The sequence below is a fragment of the Hemiscyllium ocellatum genome, chromosome 17 (genome assembly GCF_020745735.1).
Source record: "Hemiscyllium ocellatum isolate sHemOce1 chromosome 17, sHemOce1.pat.X.cur, whole genome shotgun sequence".
Classification (NCBI taxonomy): domain Eukaryota; kingdom Metazoa; phylum Chordata; class Chondrichthyes; order Orectolobiformes; family Hemiscylliidae; genus Hemiscyllium; species Hemiscyllium ocellatum.
The window spans coordinates 11628949-11650529 of NC_083417.1; the positions used below are offsets into that span (position 1 = coordinate 11628949).

At 46.2% G+C, this 21581-nt stretch overlaps 1 protein-coding gene across 1 annotated transcript in view; it reads right to left on the reverse strand.

Annotated features, from left to right (window-relative positions):
• Window positions 1-21581, reverse strand: part of adamts18 (ADAM metallopeptidase with thrombospondin type 1 motif, 18) — a 263407-nt gene that overhangs the window by 133938 nt on the left and 107888 nt on the right. The window contains exons 9-10 of the mRNA XM_060838319.1: window positions 16994-17131; window positions 5056-5209 (exon numbers count right to left, since the gene is read on the reverse strand). Coding sequence (XP_060694302.1) covers window positions 5056-5209; window positions 16994-17131 — 292 coding nt within the window. The remainder of the gene's footprint in view (window positions 1-5055; window positions 5210-16993; window positions 17132-21581) is intronic.

Sequence of the window (21581 nt, forward strand, 5' to 3'; positions counted from 1 at the left end):
CGTATTCAGCCCCTCCCTATAGCTCAAACCCTCCAACCCTGGTAAATCCTTGTAAATCTTTTCCGAACTTTTTCTTGTTTCACGCCTCCTTCCTCCTAACTACAATGTTGCAAGAGCACTGAGAAACTGCATTTTTTTAACACCCTCTATTTTGCAATGTCCAAATGATCAGCTACACCCAGGACAGGAGGAGGAGGAAAGCTCATCACTGGGTGTATGTCATCCATGGGGACAGTGAGCTCAATAGGATGGGTGACTGATAGTTTTCTCAACGCTTGCCTCATTACATTCTTGTTTTGTCCTCATTAAGTCAAATATAGTTACTGGAGTAATTAATCATTACAGGCCAGCTACTCGGAAAACAATGACTGAGCAGTCAAGAGTTTAGATTCATTCAGAGAATGCTGTCCATTAACTCAACATCACCCCCAAAGATAGTAGCTCATTCTCCATTCCTGGCAATAACATCATCACTCTACTGCTCAGTACCTTTCTTAATCCACCTCAATCACCAGCTCCCTGCAAGACACTGATCTCTTGGCAGAGAACAGATATAAAGAGGGATGGCCTAACTTCAGAAATCCGAGATGTGGAAACAGTTTGAATAGTGATGGGAAATGATAAAGGCAAGATTCCAGTTGTAGCTGTACAAACTGCCGAATGATAACCGAATGAGGCTGGGGCACTTAGAACATGAATGAAGAAATAATAGGAGCATGTCAGAAAGGCACAGCAATCATCATGATTTTGATCTACATATATACACAGAATATATGTAGATTATAGAATCACAGAGTTATACAGCACAGAAACAGACCCTTCTGACCAACTTGTCCATGTTGACCAGATATCCTAAACCTATCCAGTCCAATTTGCCAGCACTTGGCCCATGTTCCCTTAAACCCTTCCTATATATTTACCCATCCAGATGCCTTTTAAATTGTAGTTGTCCCACCTCCACCACTTCTTTTGGCAGATTGTTGCATATATGAGGCAAAGGTAACCAAGGTGAAGAGTCCTTAAACAAAAACAGAAGTAGCTGGTGCAACCCAGCAGGTCAGGCAGCATCTGAAGAAGGATTACTGGACTCAAAACCTTAACTCTGCTTTATCTCCACAGATGCTGAAAACCTGCTCCATTTCCCCAGTAATTTCTGGTGTTGTTTCAGATCTTCAGCATCCACAGTTCTTTGCTTCATTAAAGCATAGTTTCACGATTGCTTCTGAGAACATTATGTTCTAAAGCTGAGCAGAGAGCAAGATATATTGGACTTGATTCTGTGCAATGAGCTAGGGTTAGTTGATGATCACAGGGTGAAGGTGCCTCTAGCTAGCAGTGACCATATAATGGCTGAATTCTTATTCTATTTGAAGTGCAGAAGGGGGGCCCAATTTCCAAACACTAAAATAAAAGCAATTGCAAGAGCATGAAAGCAATATAGCTCAAGTGAATTGCCAAATTTTCTTAAAGGAAAAGCTCATAGAGAAAGAGTTGTAGGAATACTTCAGAATGTACAGAATTGACACATTCCAACTGATAAGAAAAACATCAAAAGATGGAGCATTGCTAACCGTAAAAGATATTATCAGACTCAAAGAAAAAGCACATGATCATGCAAAGTAGATGACACAACAGAAGATCAGACAGAATATAACAACGCCAGGGTAATCCAAGATGGAGGACAGGAAAAGGTTTTGGCTGTAAGAGCTGATCCTTTTCTCCGGCATTTTCAGTGTGTTGGAACTGATTTCCTCAAATTTTAGAAGTAGTAATTACTATTTTATAAGCTGTTGCATTGTTTTGGAACTTCGAGAAAACAAGAGATCAAAACAAAGGCGCTTTAAAAAGGAGGAAGAGAAACAAAGGTAGTGACCACTTGAGAAGTGAATCAAATGGAGCGATAAACCTGCACAGCTGTCCGACCCAGCATAACCTACACAGCTACCTACCTCTGTTATTTGGTTTCAAGTATCTTTGGACATTGTGGCTTGTCTAAGAAAAATTACTAAACAGTGAAATTAATGAGCTGCCAGAGGAAGTAATGGAGACTGGTACGATTACAACACTTATAAAGCACCTGAATGGGTATATGAATGGGAAGGGTTTAGAGCAATATGGGGCAAATGCAGGGAAATGGGAGTAGACTAAGTTAGGATATCTGGTCAGCATGGATGAGTTGGACTGCAGGGTCTGTTTCCATACTGTAAAGCTCTGTGATTCTATGACTCTATGGCTGAAGAACTAATAAGTGGAGCGGCACGATGTCTCAGTGGTTAACACTGCTGCCTCTCAGCACCGGGGACCAGGGTTCAATTCCAGCCTAGGGCGACTGTCTGTGTGGAGTTTGCATATTCTTCCTGTGTCTGCATGGGTTTCCTCCGGTGTTCCGGTTTCCTCCCACAATCTAAAGATGCGCAGGTTAGGTGAATTGGCCATGTTAAACCGTCCATAGTGTTCAGGGATGTGTAGGCTAGGTGCATGAGTCAGGGGTAAATATAGCAGAATGGGTCTGGGTGAGATACTCTTCAGAGGGTCAGTGTGGACTTGTTGGGCCAAAGGGTGCATTTCCACACAGTAGGGAATCTAATCCTAATTCAGAAGTGGTGAGATTGGAGTTTGAGAAGAAACAAAGATAAATTGAAGACTCCTTCATAAATATTTTCAATAATGGAGTTAAAAAAGAGACCACTGATCCCGCAGAAAGTGAGTCTGCAAAATTCATCATGGAAATTGAAGAGATGGCAGATGAACTCAACATGTATTTTACATGGTTATTCACTGTTGAGAATACAAGTAACATTCCAGAAACAGTGATAAATCATGAAATGGAATGGAGAGAAGAATTCCAGGAAACTCACAAATCCAGACAATTGGATTTGCAGGCTGACAAGTCCCTGCCTCCAGATGGACTTCATACGAAGAACTGAAAAGAAGTAGCTCATGATATTGCTAATGTCTTAGTATTGATTGTCCAAAACTCCCTAAACTTGGAGAAGGTCCCATCTTGGAGAGAGTGAATGTCAGGGAAAGGTGAGGACTGCAGCTGTTGAGCTCTTCCCGATGAAGAGCTTATGCTCGAAACGTCGACTGTCCTCCTCCTTGGGTGCTGTCTGACCAGCTGTGCTTTTCCAGCACCATACGTGTCGGCAATGATAACGAATGTGTCATCAAGAATGAAAACAGGGAGATAGAAAGCCAGAAAGTACAGGTCAGTTAGGTTAACATGCCATTGATGAAATGTTTAAAGGATCCTATTATTAAGGATGCTACAGCAGAACATTGATAATAATCAGGCAATATGAACATTGTTTTATGAAACAGAAATCATGACAAACCAATCCATTGGAGTTTATTGAAGAATTAACATGTGCTGTGAATAAAGGGAGGCCCATGAAGGAGCTTTTTCAATTTCCAGAAGGCATTTGATAAAGTACCAGATCGAAGGTTATCGTGGAAGGTGAAAGTTCACTGGAAGAATTGAAAGATTACAAATCAACATATTCAGTCATGTTATGAATGCACCTGATACAGCCACTGAATCCTGGAGTGGAAAGCAGACCTGGAACCTCTGGCTCTGAGGCAGTGACACTGCCATGGGGCCTTCTATCTAAAGCTAAGTTCATCACCTCAAATTTGGTAGTAGTGCAAGGATGTTTCAATTAATGCAATTTTTAAATAGAAAAATAAAATCCTGATAGGATGTCCAAGTGGAGGAGTGATTCTTAGCCCCATTACCACCTTTTACTCCCTCGAATATAAAAAGTTGTGGAGTGATCTAATTGAGGTGCGCAAGGTAATTAAGGTATTGGATAAACTGGTTGAAAGGAAAACACACAAAAGGATGGTCAAGTTTTGGAACTTTCTTCCATAAATAGCAGTTGATGTCAGATCAGTTATTAGTTTTAAATCTGAGATAGATAATTGCTTGTTAAGCAAAAGCAATATTAAGGGATATGGGCCAGAGACAGTTAGGCCAGCAATTAGCCATGATCTCACTGAGCGGTAGAACAGGTCTACACCCATTCCTACCAACTATTTCCACTTGTGGAAAACTTCCAGAACAAGGGAGCAGGAGATGAAAATTACTACTAGGTTACAAAGGGGGAATATTAGGAAGCACACTTCACATGAAGAGTAGCAGAAAAGTAGATCTCTTGCCTTCATAGCGATGCTCAGGCTGAGGGATCCACATAGCATTTCAAGATAGATTTCTGTTACATAAAGATATTAAAGGTCATGGTGTAAATACAGTAAAAACAGAAAGTGATGGAGAAACAGACCTGGCAACACCTGTTGGTAGAGAATTAGAGTTAACATTTTGATTTACAAAGATGTTGCCAGGGTTGGAGGGTTTGAGCTATAGAAAGGGGCAGAATAGTCTGGGGCTGTTTTCCTGGAGTGTTGGAGGCTGAGGGGTGACCTTATTGAGATTTATAAGATCATGAGGGGCATGGGTAGGGTAAATTGGCAAGATCTTTTCCCTGGAGTGGGGGAGTCCACAACTCATGGGGCATAGGTTTAGGGTGAGAGGAAAAATTTTAAAGGGATCTAAAGGCAATGTTTTCACACAGAGTGTCATGCTTGTATGAAACAAGCTCCCGAAGAGGTGGAGGCTGGTACAATTACAACATTTAAAAGGCACCTGATGGGTATATGAAGAGGAAGGGTTTAGAGGGATATGGGTCAAGTGCTGGCAAATGGGAGTAGATTAATTTCGGGTATCTGGTCAGCATCGATAAATTGAACCGAAGGGTCTATTCCGTGCTGTACGTTTCTATGACTCTCCAAACCTATGACTCTTCTTCAGAACTGGTGCATACAGACTTGACTTGCCTATTGTCTATTATCTAGCTGGCTGGCTGAACAGATTCACAGGACTCCCCCTCCTCCTGCTATTATTCTGAATGAAAACATGCAACATTTTAAAGTGCTTAATGACACTTTGATCTGATCTCCAGCATCTGCAGTACTCACTTTCTCCTCACATGACACCACCTTCAAATACTGTTAAAACAAGAACACGTTTGAAAAGGGGTACAGTGCTCAGGAACGTACCTTCACAAAGTCGAGGGAGCACAGCTTGGCTTTTGCTCCAAACTGCCACTTGCACTGGGTGTCGGCATCGTATAGTTCCCCCGGCAGTCCTGTGGGATACTGGTACTCACGCAACTGGTTAGGTTCGTCAATCAGACAGGAGGCTTGAGCCGTACTGTGAACACAAACAAAATGCAGACACGTAAAGGATGAATAAGGTGGAGGAATAAACAATTCTGGACTGGCCAAGCATGACTTAGAGAGGAGACAAAGCCAAAGAGACAAAAAGACCCCAAAAGGATGCTGTAACTGATTTTCTGTTACTAGATAAATATTGCACTGGAGATTGCAGGGTGAGTGATGACATTTTGTTGGCAAGCTATTTACTAACATCACACTACTCAGAACAATGTTTCATCCCTTAATCTACAATTAAACAATTCCTCGTTCTTGTTATAACTTGCATCCTTTGATTTGTCTGGTTAAAATAATGAAGTATAAGGAAGCTTTCTTCAGGAAAGTATGTATGGACAACTTTATTTTTCATTTAAAGACAGAGAAGATGGAACAACGTCAGGCATCCAGATTTATCCTTATCACTGCCAGCAATGCTCATGTGGAAAGGCTGTGCCCAGACTGGGGATTCTTCTGCTCACTCTCTCTCTGGGGGTGAGGTCAGAGGTCATGGGAGAGGGTGTGGGGCAGATGTGTGGAGGGTTGAACAGCAGGTCATTACGCAGAATGGGGTGTGCCAAATCTTTCCAGCTTCTCAGTTCTGCAGAATGAAGTTTTGGTCAGGAAAAGCGACAGATGATATTTCATAGAATCGTAGAATTCACATCGTGTGGAAACAGGCCACTTGATCCAACAAGTCCACTCCGACCCTCCGAAGAGTAACTTTTTCAGACCCAATCCCTACCCTAACACTTTACATTTCCCTTGACTAATGCCCCTAACCTAACACATCCCTGATGGATTATGGACAATGTAGCACCTAACATGCACATCTTTGGACTGTGGGAGGAAACTGGAGGACCCAAAGGAATCTCCGGGGAGAATGCGCAAACTCCACAAAGACAGTCGCCCAAGGCTGGAATTGAACCCAGGTCCCTGGCATTACTAACAGCAGCAGTACTAACCATCGAGCCACAGTGCTGTCCTCTATATTTCCATTCCATCATTGGAATTCATGAAGCCACTCAGTGGCTAATTACTGACACAGCTTCCAGAGAACCGGTCACCTTATGGAAATCATGGTGACTAAAAGCCAACTGGTCATCTCTGGTTGGGGGAAGGTGACGAGCTTCGGTAGGGGGAGGGATGTGGAAGCCCAGGATGGGATGGGATGGAATGGAATGGGCTGGAATGAAGGAGCTGAGTGGCTCCTGACAACCTAACAAGATTCTGCTCAGGGGGGTAAAGGTGGTAGTTTTTGTGTCCCTTGCCCCAACTGCCATCAATCCCTCTCTACAACCACTCCCCCAAACCAGGCCCCTCCGCCCCTCCACTGCCTTCCCCAAAATGAGTGCCTTGGCTCTCTATCAAATCTGGCCTTGCATGTGGAGTTTATGGGGAATTGGGTGAGAGTCGATTTATTCCTTTTCTCTTTCAATGATTTTCCAAATTGATATACAGAATATTCCATGTTTGATTTCCAGTCTGCGCTGAATTAGTTGATATCTACGGGAGAGTGCACGGTGAGCTCCAACTGGTCACAGGGTTAGACATAAAGATGGAATGTTGGGTGGGGGGGGAGGGGGAAAGAGAGAGGAGAAATTCAAGTGCAAGATACTGTCACCCCGATGGCTGTCCTAAGGACTGGCCATTTGCTGCTCTCGCTGCTTCCCTGTGACTCAGTGAATGGTGTGGCACAGCAAACTTCAATGCTTTGCCTGAAATGGCAGAAAAGCCTCTCAAGGTTTACACAAAGAAGCGTAGCCACCCCTGAAGAATGGCTGGCTGGATCCAGGGCCAGCAACAGAGACTGGGGTCCCAACGAGAAAACGGAACCAGCCAAAACAAAACTGTAGCACTTGGAGATGACAGAGAGATCACATTGGACCTCCAGTTTGAAGCATATAGGACAAGTTGGATCAGCGTGTATCATTCTCTCAGAGCCCATGGCTCATAAGCCTCATTCCTGATGAAGGGCTTATACCCGAAACATTGATTCTCCTGCTCCTCAGCTGCTGCCTGAGTGCTGTGCTTTTTCAGCACACTCTCGACTCAGTGTGTATCAGTGACTAGTTTCACAGCTTTTGTCCTTCCGTGGTGGCAATTTGGGGTGGATGGAATATGGAGTTAGGAATTAGAGCAATGGTACAGAAATAGAAGAGGGCAAAAATTATTTGTTTAAAATTGAGTTCCGAGTGCGACATTTTCCTGTCTGACTCTTTAAAAGTATGAGATTGTCCCAGGACCATAAAGGTGCCTGACCTGCTGTGCTTTTTCCAGTGCCACACTTTATTGACTTAGACTTCTCCAGCATTGGAAGTCCCCACTATCTCTCAGGACCATAAGAGCCTGGACAAGAGTAAGTTCGACTGGCCCTTCAAGCCTGATCTGCCATTAATTAGGGTCCAGGGAAATCTACCACATTCCATTCTTTCACCAAATGTCTGCATGCCCAGATACCCTGGACTCAGCATCCACAATGATCCGGAGAAGAACTCCAAAAAATTCATAACAGTTCTCTTCAGTCATTTCCAAATGAGGACACTCTAATCTGAGATTATGGTCCCTGGTTCTAGATTCTCCAACCAAGGTGTTTTCATGAAGTCAAGCAGCATGGAAACAGACCCTTCAGTCCAACCATCCAAGCAGACCAGATGCCCAAACTAAACTAGTCCCACTTGTCTACATTTGGCCCATATTGCTCCAAACCTTTCCTATTCATGTACTTATTCAAAATGCCTTTTAAATGTTGTAACTGTGCCTGCATCCACCACATCCACACACAAACCACTCTCTGTAAAAAAAAGTTGCTTTTTATGTCGTTTTTAAATCTTGATCTTTTCACATTAAAAATACACCCCTTAGTTTTGAACTCTCCCATCTGGTGGAAAGACTTTGCTATGCACCTTATTCATCCTCCTTATGATTTTGTAAATCTCTCTAGAAGCTTTCAAGCTCCTACTCTTCAGTGAAAAAAAAGTCCCAGCTTATTCAGCCTATTTTTATAATTCAGACCCTCCATCCCCGGCAACATCCTGGTAAATCTTTTCTGAACCATCTCCTGTTTATTAATATCGGCATGGTGGCTCAATGGTTAGCACTGCTGCCTCACAGTGCCAGAGACCCAAGTTTGATTTCAGCCTCAGTCTGTGTGGAGTTTGCATATTCTCCTTGTGTCTGCGTGGGTTTCCTCCCACAATCCAAAGATGTGCAGGTCTGGTGAATTGGCCATGCTAAATTGCCCATAATGCTAGGTGCATTAGTCAGGGGCAAATATAGGGTAGGGAATGTGCCTGGGTGGGATACTCTTTGGAGGGTCAGTGTGGACTTGTTTAGCCAAAAGGCCTTTTTCCATACTGTGAGGAATCTAATCCTTCCTCTAACCGGGCGACCAGAACTGCACACAGTACTCCAGAAGAGGCCTCATCCCATTGTCTTATACAATCTCACTGTGATGTCCCAGCTCCTATACTCAAAGGTCTGAACAATGAAGGAAAGCATGCTAATAGCCTTCTTAACCACCCTTTCCAAATGTGACACAAATTTCAAAGAATTATGCACTGTACCTGAACCCATAAGTCCATCTGTTCTACAACAGTAAACAGGCCCTACCATTAATTGTACAAGTCCTGCCCTTATTTGTTTTACCAAAATGCAATACCTCACATTTATCCAAATAACACTCCATCTGCCACCTTTTAGTATGCTCTTGACCTCATGTTATTCTGGGAGAGCCATGACCAACCCTGTAGTTCAGGCAGCCCAAAGGTATCTCATCCATAACATCCACACAAACAAAAATGACTCAATCAACCTACATCATTCCAGAATGGACACTTCAAACTCTTAAGATGAAGAAATAAACCCAGCAGGGTACGTGTGTGTGTGCGTGCGTATGTGTGTGTGTGCGTGCGTGTGGGTGAGTGTGCGTGCGCGTGTGTGCGTGCACGTGTGCGCACGTGTGTGCGTGTGTGTGTGCACGTGTGTATGTGCGCGCATGTGCGTGTGTGTGTGTGCATGTGTGTGAACGTATGTGTGTGTGCCCGCGCATGTGTGTGTGTGTGTGTGTGTGTGTGCACCCGTGTATGTGTGCGCGCGTGCATGTGTGTATGCGCGCACGTATGTGTGTGTGTTTACGTACACGTGTGTGCGCACACACGTGTGCATGTGTATGTGCGTGCGTGTGCGCACGTGTGTGTGTGGTGGGGACGCGGGAGTTGTGAACAGCTGAAAATATATCTTTTTTTAAGTAAAACGATGCTTCAACAACTTGCAAATTGAGGGAACACCTCACTTCATTCCTGATGTTTACCATTGACTGTGCAATTGTTTGGGTTCCACTGAGACTCTCATGATATTAGGAACATTTGCCTGTTCACTACGACTGTACATAATCAACTGCTCTCTTTTTTAAAATGTTTTACTGACAATATTTAGCATCCAATTGAGGTGTTTAAGATGATTAAAGGAACTGATCAGGTTGATAAAAGAAAAGCTATTTCCTAGATTGGGAGAGTCCGGAATAAGGGGACATAACTTTAAAATTAGAAACGGGCCATTAATAATTCAAGAAAAACAAGAAATAGGAGCTGGAGCAGGCTAAGTGACCCTTCAATCCAGCTCCACTATCCAACAAGATCACTGTGGTTTCCTGCCTCAACTCCTTCCTGCACTATCCCAATGTCTCTAAGTTCCCTTAGTATCAGCTTTAGTATTGTGTATACTCAACAACTGACCATCCACAGCTCTCTTTGAGCTACTAATTCCAATATCACATGTGCCTTTTGAGTGAAGAAAATTGGCCTCTTCTTAGACAGAGTCATAGAGTATGGAAACAGACCCTTTGGTTCAACTATGTTGAAAATGTGTTGCTGGAAAAGCGCAGCAGGTCAGGCAGCATCCAAGGAACAGGAAATTCGACATTTCGGGCATAAGCCCTTCATCAAAAATCTTGAAGGGCTTAAAGGGCTTATGCCCGAAATGTTGAATTTCCTGTTCCTTGGATGCTGCCTGACCTGCTGCGCTTTTCCAGCAACACATTTTCAACTCTGATACTCCAGCATCTGCAGACCTCACTTTCTCCTTTGGTTCAACTAGTCCACATCGACCGAATTCCCAAACCAAACTCCTCCCACTCACCTGTGTTTGGCCCATATCCCTCCAAACCTTTCCTATTCATGTACTTATCCAAATTTCTTTTAAATGTTATGACTGTACCTGCATCCACCACTTCCTCTGGCTGTTCATTTCACATACGAACCACTCTCTGGGTAAAATATTTGTCTCTCATGTCCTTTTTAAAACTTTCTCTTCTCACCTGAAAAATATGCCCCTAGTTATGAACTCCCCCAACCTAGGGAAAAGATGCTTACTATTCTCCTTATTTCTGCCCCTCGTGATTTTACAAAGCTTTTTGAGGTCACCCTTCAACCTCCTATGCTCCAGTGAAACAAATCCCAGTCTATCTTTACAATCGAAGCCGTCCAGTCCCAGTAACATCCTGGTAAATATTTTCTGAGCCTTCTCAAATCTAATAATATCCTTCACGGAGAAGGGCAGAACTGTGTTAAGAAATGACCAAGCCCTGTTCCTGAGAACATGAGCCTATGTCTAGACTGTCCACAACAGGGGAAATAATTTCTCCACACACGTAGAGAAATGTCAAGACCGTGAAGATATTTCAATTTGATCACTTTTCATTCCTCTACTCAGGTTCTGGGAATTTGGACTTACACAACTCAAAACATAACATAGCAGAAAGAAGGACTTCTTCCCACAAGCAATGGTTGAAATTTGGAATTCTTTTTTTCCCAAAAACAATTTGTTGAGACTGCAGATCAATTACAAATTTCAAAGAATGATTTGGATCGGTTTTGGTGTTAGATAAGGGATGAAAGAGTCAAGGCGCATTGCAGCCTTGCTTTAACATAAAGAGGGAACAGGCTTGAAAGGGATGAAGGGCTTTTGCCTGAAACACAACTCTCCTGCTCCTCGAATGCTGCCTGACCCGCTGTGCTTTTTCAGCACTACACTCTTGACTCTAACCTCCAGCATCTGCAGTCCTCACTTTCGCCGAGTTGAAAGGTTGAAATGCCTATTCTCATCTCTAGACCAGCCAACAGAAACAGATATTGCTAGAAAAGATCAGTAGGTTCGGAGGGAAATCAGAGTTAACGTCACAGGTTGGGTGACTCTTCTTCGGAACAGTCTAACCAACACCTGGAACACAACATTCTGAATCCTGGATAAGACAGTATAGTTAAGAGACCAAGAGATGATGATGCTGAGATAATATGACTGGTCCCTTGTATCAGTGACAGAATAAGACATTCCAATTGGAGCTCCTCTGCTCACCTGTTCTTTTCCATTTCTCTTTCTTTTTTCCTCCGTATAGCAGTTTTGCATCCCCCCAACCTTTCACTTCTTAAACTTCCTGACCCTACCTAGAGAATGGAGATAACCTGAAGGGAGACAAGTTGTGGCCCTAGCCATGGTGAGAGCAGAGCATGCTAGCCTAGTCCCAGAGCGGGAAACAGAGCAACTGGGCCAAGTCCTGAAGTGTGGAAGAGAGCAAGTGGGCCTAGTCCCGGAGTGTGGAACACAGCAAGTGGGCCTAGTCCCGGAGTGGGGAACAGAGCAAGTTCAGGCCGAGTCCCAGAACGAGGAGCAGAGCAGAGCGAGTGGGGACCGAGTCCCGAAGCGAGGAGCAGAGCGAGTGCGAGCTGAGTCCCGGAGTGAGGAGCGGAGCGAGTGTGGACCGAGTCCCGGAGCGAGGAGCAGAGCGAGTGCGGGCCGAGTCCCGGAGCGAGGAGCGGAGCGAGTGTGGACCGAGTCCCGGAGCGATGAGCAGAGCGAGTGCGGGCCGAGTCCCGGAGCAGGGAGCAGAGCGAGTGGGGACCGAGTCCCGGAGCGAGGAGCACAGGGAGTGGGGACCGAGTCCCGAAGCGAGGAGCAGAGCGAGTGGGGACCGAGTCCCGGAGCGAGGAGCAGAGCGAGTGGGGACCGAGTCCCGGAGCGAGGAGCACAGGGAGTGGGGACCGAGTCCCGAAGCGAGGAGCAGAGCGAGTGTGGACCGAGTCCCGGAGCAGGGAGCAGAGCGAGTGTGGACCGAGTCCCGGAGTGAGGAGCGGAGCGAGTGTGGACCGAGTCCCGGAGCGAGGAGCAGAGCGAGTGCGGGCCAAGTCCCGGAGCGAGGAGCGGAGCGAGTGTGGACCGAGTCCCGGAGCGATGAGCAGAGCGAGTGCGGGCCGAGTCCCGGAGCAGGGAGCAGAGCGAGTGGGGACCGAGTCCCGGAGCGAGGAGCACAGGGAGTGGGGACCGAGTCCCGAAGCGAGGAGCAGAGCGAGTGTGGACCGAGTCCCGGAGCGAGGAGCAGAGCGAGTGTGGACCGAGTCCCGGAGCGAGAGGGGACCGAGTCCCGGAGCGAGGAGCAGAGCGAGTGTGGACCGAGTCCCGGAGCGAGAGGGGACCGAGTCCCGGAGCGAGGAGCAGAGCAAGTGTGGGCCGAGTCCCGGAGCGAGGAGCAGAGCGAGTGTGGACCGAGTCCTGGAGCGATGAGCAGAGCGAGTGCGGGCCGAGTCCCGGAGCAGGAGCAGAGCGAGTTCAGGCCGAGTCCCGAAGCAAGGAGCGGAGCGAGTGTGGACCGAGTCCCGGAGTGAGGAGCAGAGCGAGTGCGAGCTGAGTCCCGGAGTGAGGAGCAGTGCGAGTGCGAGCTGAGTCCCGGAGTGAGGAGCGGAGCGAGTGTGGACCGAGTCCCGGAGCGAGGAGCAGAGCGAGTGCGGGCCGAGTCCCGGAGCGAGGAGCGGAGCGAGTGTGGACCGAGTCCCGGAGCGATGAGCAGAGCGAGTGCGGGCCGAGTCCCGGAGCGGGAGCAGAGCGAATTCAGGCCAATTCCCGGAGCGAGGATCAGAGCGAGAGGGGACCGAGTCCCAGAGCGAGGAGCAGAGCGAGTTCAGGCCGAGTCCCGAAGCAAGGAGCGGAGCAAGTGTGGACCGAGTCCCGGAGTGAGGAGCAGAGCGAGTGCGAGCTGAGTCCCGGAGCGAGGAGCAGAGCGAATTCAGGCCGAGTCCCGGAGCGAGGAGCAGAGCGAGTGCAGGCCGAGTCCCGGAGCGAGGAGCAGAGCGAGTGCGGGCCGAGTCCCGGAGCGAGGAGCGGAGCGAGTGTGGACCGAGTCCCAGAGCGATGAGCAGAGCGAGTGCGGGCCGAGTCCCGGAGCGGGAGCAGAGCGAATTCAGGCCAATTCCCGGAGCAAGGATCAGAGCGAGAGGGGACCAAGTCCCAGAGCGAGGAGCAGAGCGAGAGGGGACCGAGTCCCGGAGCGGGAGCAGAGCGAGTTCAGGCCGAGTCCCGAAGCAAGGAGCGGAGCGAGTGTGGACCGAGTCCCGGAGTGAGGAGCAGAGCGAGTGCGAGCTGAGTCCCGGAGCGAGGAGCAGAGCGAGTGCGAGCTGAGTCCCGGAGCGAGGAGCAGAGCGAGTGCAGGCCGAGTCCCGGAGCGAGGAGCAGAGCGAGTGCAGGCCGAGTCCCGGAGCGAGGAGCATAGCGAGTGCAGGCTGAGTCCCAGAGCGGGGAGCAGAGCGAGTGTGGGCCGAGTCCCGGAGTGAGGAGCGGAGCGAGTGGGGACCGAGTCCCGGAGCGGGAGCAGAGCGAGTGGGGACCGAGTCCCGGAGCGAGGAGCAGAGCGAAATCAGGCCAATTCCCGGAGCGTGGATCAGAGCGAGAGGGGACCGAGTCCCAGAGCGAGGAGCAGGACGAGTGTGGGCCGAGTCCTGGAGGGGGGAGCAGAGCGAGTGTGGGCCGAGTCCCGGAGCGGGGAGCAGTGCAAGTGCGAGCCGAGTCCCGGAGAGAGGAGCAGAGCGAGTGCAGGCCGAGTCCCGGAGCAGGGAGCAGAGCGAGTGTTGGCCGAGTCCCGGAGCGGGGAGCAGGACGAGTTCTGGAGTGGGGAAGAGACTGAGTCCCGGAGCGAGGAGCAGAGTGACTCCTGGTCACAGGCCTTGTGTTCTGAAGCCTGTCAGGCACACATTCATGCTAGAAAATGACTATCACCTGAGTATTTTAAAGACGCTTTTTAATCTCATTCTAGACATTTAATCTCTGTATTCCCACGCTAATCTAGGTTACTTTTACTATTTCAATTCTGTGACATCACATAAAATATCTGTATCTCGGTGCCCTGTACTTAAGATGGCGCTGAGAGGCGATATTTCATTGCACTCATTGCACTCATAAAGGCTATTCTATTCCATTCTATTCAGAAAACCAGGCTAATTCTCGAAAGACATAGCTTCAACTCCCACAACAGTAACTGTAGAATTTTAACTGGATTAAATTTGAAAGTACAATTCCAGGCTTGAATGCCAGTCTCAGTATGATGACGCTCACCAAATGTTATAAAAGCCCATCTGATTCACAATGCTCCTTGGAGAAGGGAGACTGCTGGTCTTGGCTTGTCTGAAATGTGTGACTCCAGGAATGTGATCGACTCTTAACTGCTCACAAGGGCAATTCGGGATAAGCAAAAACAAAGGCAGCTTCTCGAGCAAAGGAAGGAGATGCATTTAGGGAGAAACTATTTGAATGCTGAAGAACGCCAACTGCTAACATAGATTTACTTGCACTGCACATACAAAATGTATCGAAAGGGTGGTGCTGGAAAAGCACAGCAGGTCAGGCAGCATAAATATTTGGTAAATAGTAAATTATCAACCTACCTGAGGAACCTTCTGAGATACTATCCACGTCATGCAGACCATGAGAAAACGCTGCCAGGAGAAACAGGAGTGTCGACGTTTCAGGCAAAAGCCCATCATCAAGAGGGTTTTTGCCCGAAATGTCGAGGAGCAGGGCTTTTCCAGCACCACAGTCTCAAATCTAATCTCCAGAATCTGCAGTCCTCAGTTTTTGTCACGTACTAAATGTGTTCGACCAAAGTTCATTTTGAGTTGAGGTTCAGTTCAAAGCTTATCCAGGGATCTCTGGATTGGAGCACCAGTTGGTACGCCAGTGTGTTGGCCTCATGCTGCGAACTGACTTCCAGGTTTCTGAGAGAGCTCCAGGCCGTAAGTTGTAATAAGATCAGCTCCAAATCAGTCATCTTCTCAGTTCCAACTTTGAACACTTTTATCGGTTGTAGGAGCTGATAAAGTGTGGTGCTGGATAAAGCACAGCGGGTCAAGCAGTATCAAAGGAGCAGGGGAGTCAATGCTTCAGGTCAAAACCTTTCACCTCCACAACTTTCTCACATTTGTCATTTCTCAGTGTACACTTGGCTACCTTGCTGACTACAAGATCAATAGTACTTTTTTAAAAAAATCATTCATGAGATGTGGGTGTTCTTGGCTGGGCCAGCATTTATTTCCTACTTGCGCTTGAGAAGATGATGGTGAGCTGCCTTCTTGAACTGCTGCAGTCCACCAGCTGTGGGTTCACCCACAATGCCACTACGGAGGGAATCCTAGGATTTTGACCCAGCAACACTGAAGGAACAGCAATATATTTTCAAGTCAGGATGGTGAGTGGCTTAGACGGGAACTCGAAGGTGGTGGTATTTCAATATATCTGCTGCCCTTGTCCTTTCTGATGGAAGTGATTGTGGGTTAAGAAGGCGCAGTCTGAGGATCTTTGGTGAACTTCTGTAGTGCATCTTGCAGATAATATACATGGCTGCTACTGAGTGGTGAAGGGAGAGGATGCTTGTGAAGGTGGTGCCACTTTGTCCTGGATGGTGTCAAGCTTTTTGAGTGTTGTTGGGGCTGCACCTATCCAGGAAGTGGGGAGTATTCTATCATACTTCTGACTTGTACCCTGTAGATGGTGGACAGGCTTTAGGGAGTCAGGAGGTGAATTACTAATCATAGTATTCCTCATCTCTGAACTGTTCTTGGAGCCACTGTGTTCATGTGGCAAGTCCAGCTGAGTTTCTAGTCAACGATAACAATGATGTTGATAATGGAGGGACTCTGCGACAGTAATACAATTCAATGTCAAGGGGTGGTGGTTAGATTGTGTAATGGTCATAATCTCGCATCTGTGTGGCATGAACATTACTTGCTACTTGTTAACCCAAGCATGGATATTGTCCAGATCTTATTGCAGTTGCACATGGACTGCTTCAGTATCTTAGGAGTCATGAATGGAACTGAACACTGCGCAATCATCAGCAAACATGCCCACTTCTGACCTCATCTTGGAGGGAAGGTTATCGATGAAGCAGCTGAAGTGTTTGGGCCTGGGACACTATCCTGAAAATGTCCTACAGAGAAGTCCAGGAGCTGAGATGATTGACATCCAACAATGGCAACCATGTGCCAGGTATGATTCTAGCTAGTGGAGAGTTTGCCCCCGATACCATTGATTCCAGTTTCATTAGGGCTACTTGATGCCACACTTGGTCGAATGCAGCCTTAGTGTCAAGGGATGTTCCTCTCACCTCCAGAATTCAACTGTTTTGTCCATGTTTGAACCAAAGCTGTTATAAGGTCTAGAGCTGAGTGGCCCTGGCAGAACCCAACCTCAGCTGGTTATTGCTGAGTAGGAAGTGCTTGGTAGCACTATTGATGACACTTTCTATCAGCTTTCTTGATGATCAAGAGCAGACTGATGGGGACAGTAATTGGCCGGGTTGGATTTGTCCTGTTTTTCTCTACAGGAAATACTTAGGCAGTTTTTCACATTATCGGGTAGATGCCAGAGTTGCAACTGTACTGGAAGAGCTTGGCATGATTAACACTGAACAAATTGGAAAGCCATTGAAAATAAATATTTGGTAAGTAGTAAATTGTCAACCTACCTGAGGAACCTGCTGAGATATCGTCGACTGCATGCAGACCATGAGAAAACGCCATTGTTCCCAGCCAGGGTTGGTGACATGATATTACCCTCCGTCTTCCGACACGGGTTTCCTTCTCCATCATGAATCATGCCAAAGCTTTGATTTTAAACAAAAGTTATAAATATTAATATGTTTTTAAACATGGGATTGAAAAAACTGGACATGTTGCCCTAAATTCGCAGAAACTAAGATCATGAAAATTTATTTACCGGTGAAATTTGTCACGATTCGCTGGGGGACATGAAATTAAGCCTCACTATTGATGGCCGCAAATGTGTTGCTGGTCAAAGCACAGCAGGCCAGGCAGCATCTCAGGAATAGAGAATTCGACGTTTCGAGCATAAGCCCTTCATGAAGGGCTTATGCTCGAAACGTCGAATTCTCTATTCCTGAGATGCTGCCTGGCCTGCTGTGCTTTGACCAGCAACACATTTGCAGCTGTGATCTCCAGCATCTGCAGACCTCATTTTTTACTCACTATTGATGGGACTGTCATAAATGTGAAAAGATTTAGTCAAACAATCCACACTTCCCAGTTAACCTGACTGATGAGCTCAGGTTAAAAGAAAGCACTCATCAGATTTCTGCACTGCACAAGGAAGTAACTGCATATTACAAACAAATTATTTGTCAGTGGCAATTAAGATACATGAACTGCTAACTTATAACGCACTATAAATGTACCCCTTTTAAATTCTCCTCATGACATACGGACAGACACTCAAAAACAGACATGAATGTTAAGGATGGAAAAGGAAGAAGTAGTGTGAGTAACACAGTTTGACAGCACCAGTCTGGACCACAAGATTCAATCAGTTATTTTCTTTTCCCTCCTTTCCATTCCTTTTTGGTTCTTTACTGATTGTTCATGTATTGATGCTGTTAATCAATCGCTGGATGAGAATTTGCTCTTTTGTTGTCTGTTGTTATTCCACAATCAATAAGTGATTTTGCAGACAAAGGGGAGTAGATGATAGCTTGCTGTTACTGGAAACTTGCTGGTATACATACAGTGGGTTTTATTTGCACTTTTGATTGTGGACTGAAATGGGGGAGGAATGGTTTTAAACCAATGACTGTTGAAGGATCACTGCAGTCTTTAAAAGCAAGTAACTTGACACTCATTGTAAGTACAGTTTACACAGCTGCTGGTTCAGGACACAATGAGAAAGGATTCAAAAATTGAGCTGGAGCCTTGGGTTGTGTACAAATGGAGATTCAACCAGCAACAAGTGGCTTTCTGGTCTGTGGCCTTTTGCCTGTTAGTAATGTGTGATTGGCTTCCAGGTAGCTCAACAGGATGAGGTTATGAACAAGATCATGAGAAGCCACCCCTATAAGCTTAGGAGTTGTCTTTGTCCTCTGTAGTAAAATGAATACACTGAGCCTGAAGAAAATTAGATGATTTTTCTTTCAGCAGTTGGTATAAGCTGTGACCTTTCATCAGTAACTCAAAGACCTTTATAAAAGTACAAACCATTCACCCTGTGCCTTCTGTACACAAGTGAAAACATCTGGAGAAGGAAGATTGATCTGATCAGCACAAGGACCATCTCACCATTCAGGGACCACTGAACTACCTTCCTATTCTTTCCCACTGCCCATCACAACCATTTATTTTCCTGTCTTTGCGCGTGTGTGTGTGTGTGTGTGTGTGTGTGTGTTTGTGTGTAGAGAGAGAGGAAGTTTAGAAAAGAGTTAGATTTCTAATGAGTAGATAACAGTTCAGAATTACTTACTTGAATCTAAAGTCTACTTACTTATGGAGAACAGTAATTTGTGTCATGTATAAAAACCTACCCATGGTTTCTGTCAACTTGGGTCTGAAAGTCAGGGAAATTAGGGATCTCTGTGAACTTTGATAACATCTTTAACTTTTGTGTCAATTCTTGGACTTGTAAGGCCTGAAAGTTTACGCCCTAAACGCTGACTTCTCCATCTCCTGATAGTGCCTGGCTTGCTGTGTTCTTCCATCCTCTTTTTTTGTCCACCAAGGCTTGGTTTCCAGCATGCTCCAACAGTGAGGCGTGACAAGAGATGACCCAGAGATTTTTTTGATGCATTCACTTTGCAGGCTAGAGGTTCCTCCACCACATGAGCCATACAAAAGCATTGAAAGCTTGGTCAGGAGCCAACCAAGATGTTTCTGTCCCCTTTGATTCAGAACTCATCAACTCCATGGTGCCAGTCTTTGCTCCCATTGTTCCAAAGAATGGCAACATTGCGTACAAGTCCAGTAAACTTGGGTGGCACGGTGGCACAGTGGTTAGCATTGCTGCCTCACAGCGCCAGCGACCTGAGTTCAATTCCCGACTCAGGCAACTGACTGTGTGGAGTTTGCACATTCTCCCTGGGTTTCCTCTGGGTGCTCCGGTTTCCTCCCACAGTCCAAAGATGTGCAGGTCAGGTGAATTGGCCATGCTAAATTGTCCGTAGTGTTAGGTAAAAGTGTAAATGTAGGGGAATGGGTGGGTTGCGCTTCGGCGGGTCGGTGTGGACTGGTTGGGCCGAAGGGCCTGTTTCCACACTGTAAGTAATCTAATCTAATCTAAGCATATTTACAAAACTACAGTCACCTCTTTGCAGAGCTTCCTTGGTTTAAGGTAGTACCTTTTCTTTAGTCCACAATCCAAAAATAAAAGAAATAAAAAGAAGCAGGTTTTATTAATTGCAGTTGGTAGTGAGGTCAAAAAGAAGCTTGGCAGTTTCTTCGATCTTTCTTAATTTATCATTTAAGTTTAATAGATACATTTGTGGGCGGCACGGTGGCACAGTGGTCAGCACTGCTGCCTCACAGCGCCTGTAGACCCGGGTTCAATTCCCGACTCAGGCGACTGACTGTGTGGAGTTTGCACATTCTCCCCGTGTCTGCGTGGGTTTCCTCCGGGTGCTCCGGTTTCCTCCCACAGTCACAAAGATGTGCGGGTCAGGTGAATTGGCCAAGCTAAATTGCCCGTAGTGTTAGGTAAGGGGTAAATGTAGGGGTATGGGTGGGTTGCGCTTCGGCGGGTCGGTGTGGACTTGTTGGGCCGAAGGGCCTGTTTCCACACTGTAAGTCTAATCTAATCTAGTCTAAATAGTGTGCACAGTACAGGCAACAGAAATATACGAATTCATAGCATAGGTAGGTAGATTTATGATTGTGATCCAGGATCTGAAAGTTGGTGTATTCTTGAAGTGACGGAGTTGATTCGACTGGCACTGGTAAAGAACTCACATTTCCGCAGCGCTATTCCCGACCATAATGCATCCCAGCCAAATCAATTCTTCTGAAATGTAGCCTCTGCTGTTACACAGGAAATACAGCAGCCCGTTTATGAGCAGGAAGCTTCCTGAAACACTAATGTGATAATTTTTTTTTGTGACGGACAATTAAACACCCCTAACCTCCTTGAAAATGGCCTCGTTGACCTGAGGGGACAGACGGGACACTCCAGCACTGACCAGGGAGTTCTACTGCAGGAGCACCACAGCCGTTTGAAATGTTGATTGTAGCTGTACAGATGTGGATACTACACATCTGGCCCCGACATATAACTTTAAGTCCATGCAGTCAATCCCTGCTTCACGCTTCAGTGGCAGGCAGGATACACCCTACAGTTATCAACTTCTGTTGCTGCAGCATGAAACAGTAGCAACAATAATTTTGTTTATTACGAAAAAAAGACAAGCCTTACAAGGAGGGGACGAACAATGTTGACTGCATTTGGGAACAAGAGAAAAAAAGGTGTTCTGATCTCCAGTGAATTGCTCAGCTCTGGCTCTGCAGCAGAGGTTACATTCAACAGTAAAACACCATAATTAAATCATCATTGTCTGCACAAAACCAGTTGTAGATTGAGTGACACGGATGTCCTTTCGTCTAACTTGCAGACTACAACAAATACATGACATGGCACTTTACAGCAAGCTTCCCTTTCTTGGCAGCCGACAGACTTAAACCAGTGCACACTTCAGAGGCAATGTTGACTTGATGCATTGACATCTTCTTGGCTGGACAGGATTGTTTTAAATCTTTGTTATTGTATACATTTTAAAAACAATAAGAACTGCTTTGAAAAAGCGCAAGCTGCCTGGCAGCTGAAGGAAACTCAAATCAATATTTCTTTTCCATATTTGTTTGAAGTGACTGCTCCCGTCAATTCCCATTTATTCACTGCTGAAGATCTGGGTGAAGGCAGCTCTGGCTGAAGATATGATCGCTCCGCAGGTTTAGTTGCTGTAATCCAGTGGGAGAGGCCCTGGCTACTGCTGTAGTCATCCACAAAGCACAAAAGATAGAAAGTAGACCCTTTCTAGTCCAACCTCCACTTAAGCTCCTGGATGGCTTCAATTGACAGAGAAGGCTTTGAGTGTAATAGAATCATAGAATCTTACAGCACGGAGACAGGCCCTTTGGCCCAAACTGGTCTATGCCAACCAAAATGTCCATCCATGCTAACCCAATTTCTCTACAGTTAGTTACAGTGTAAGTGGAATTTGTCAAAGTACTCTTCTTCCCATCTTGCTCCTGTCTGTCTCAGGAGAGTTTGTATTCACCAGACTG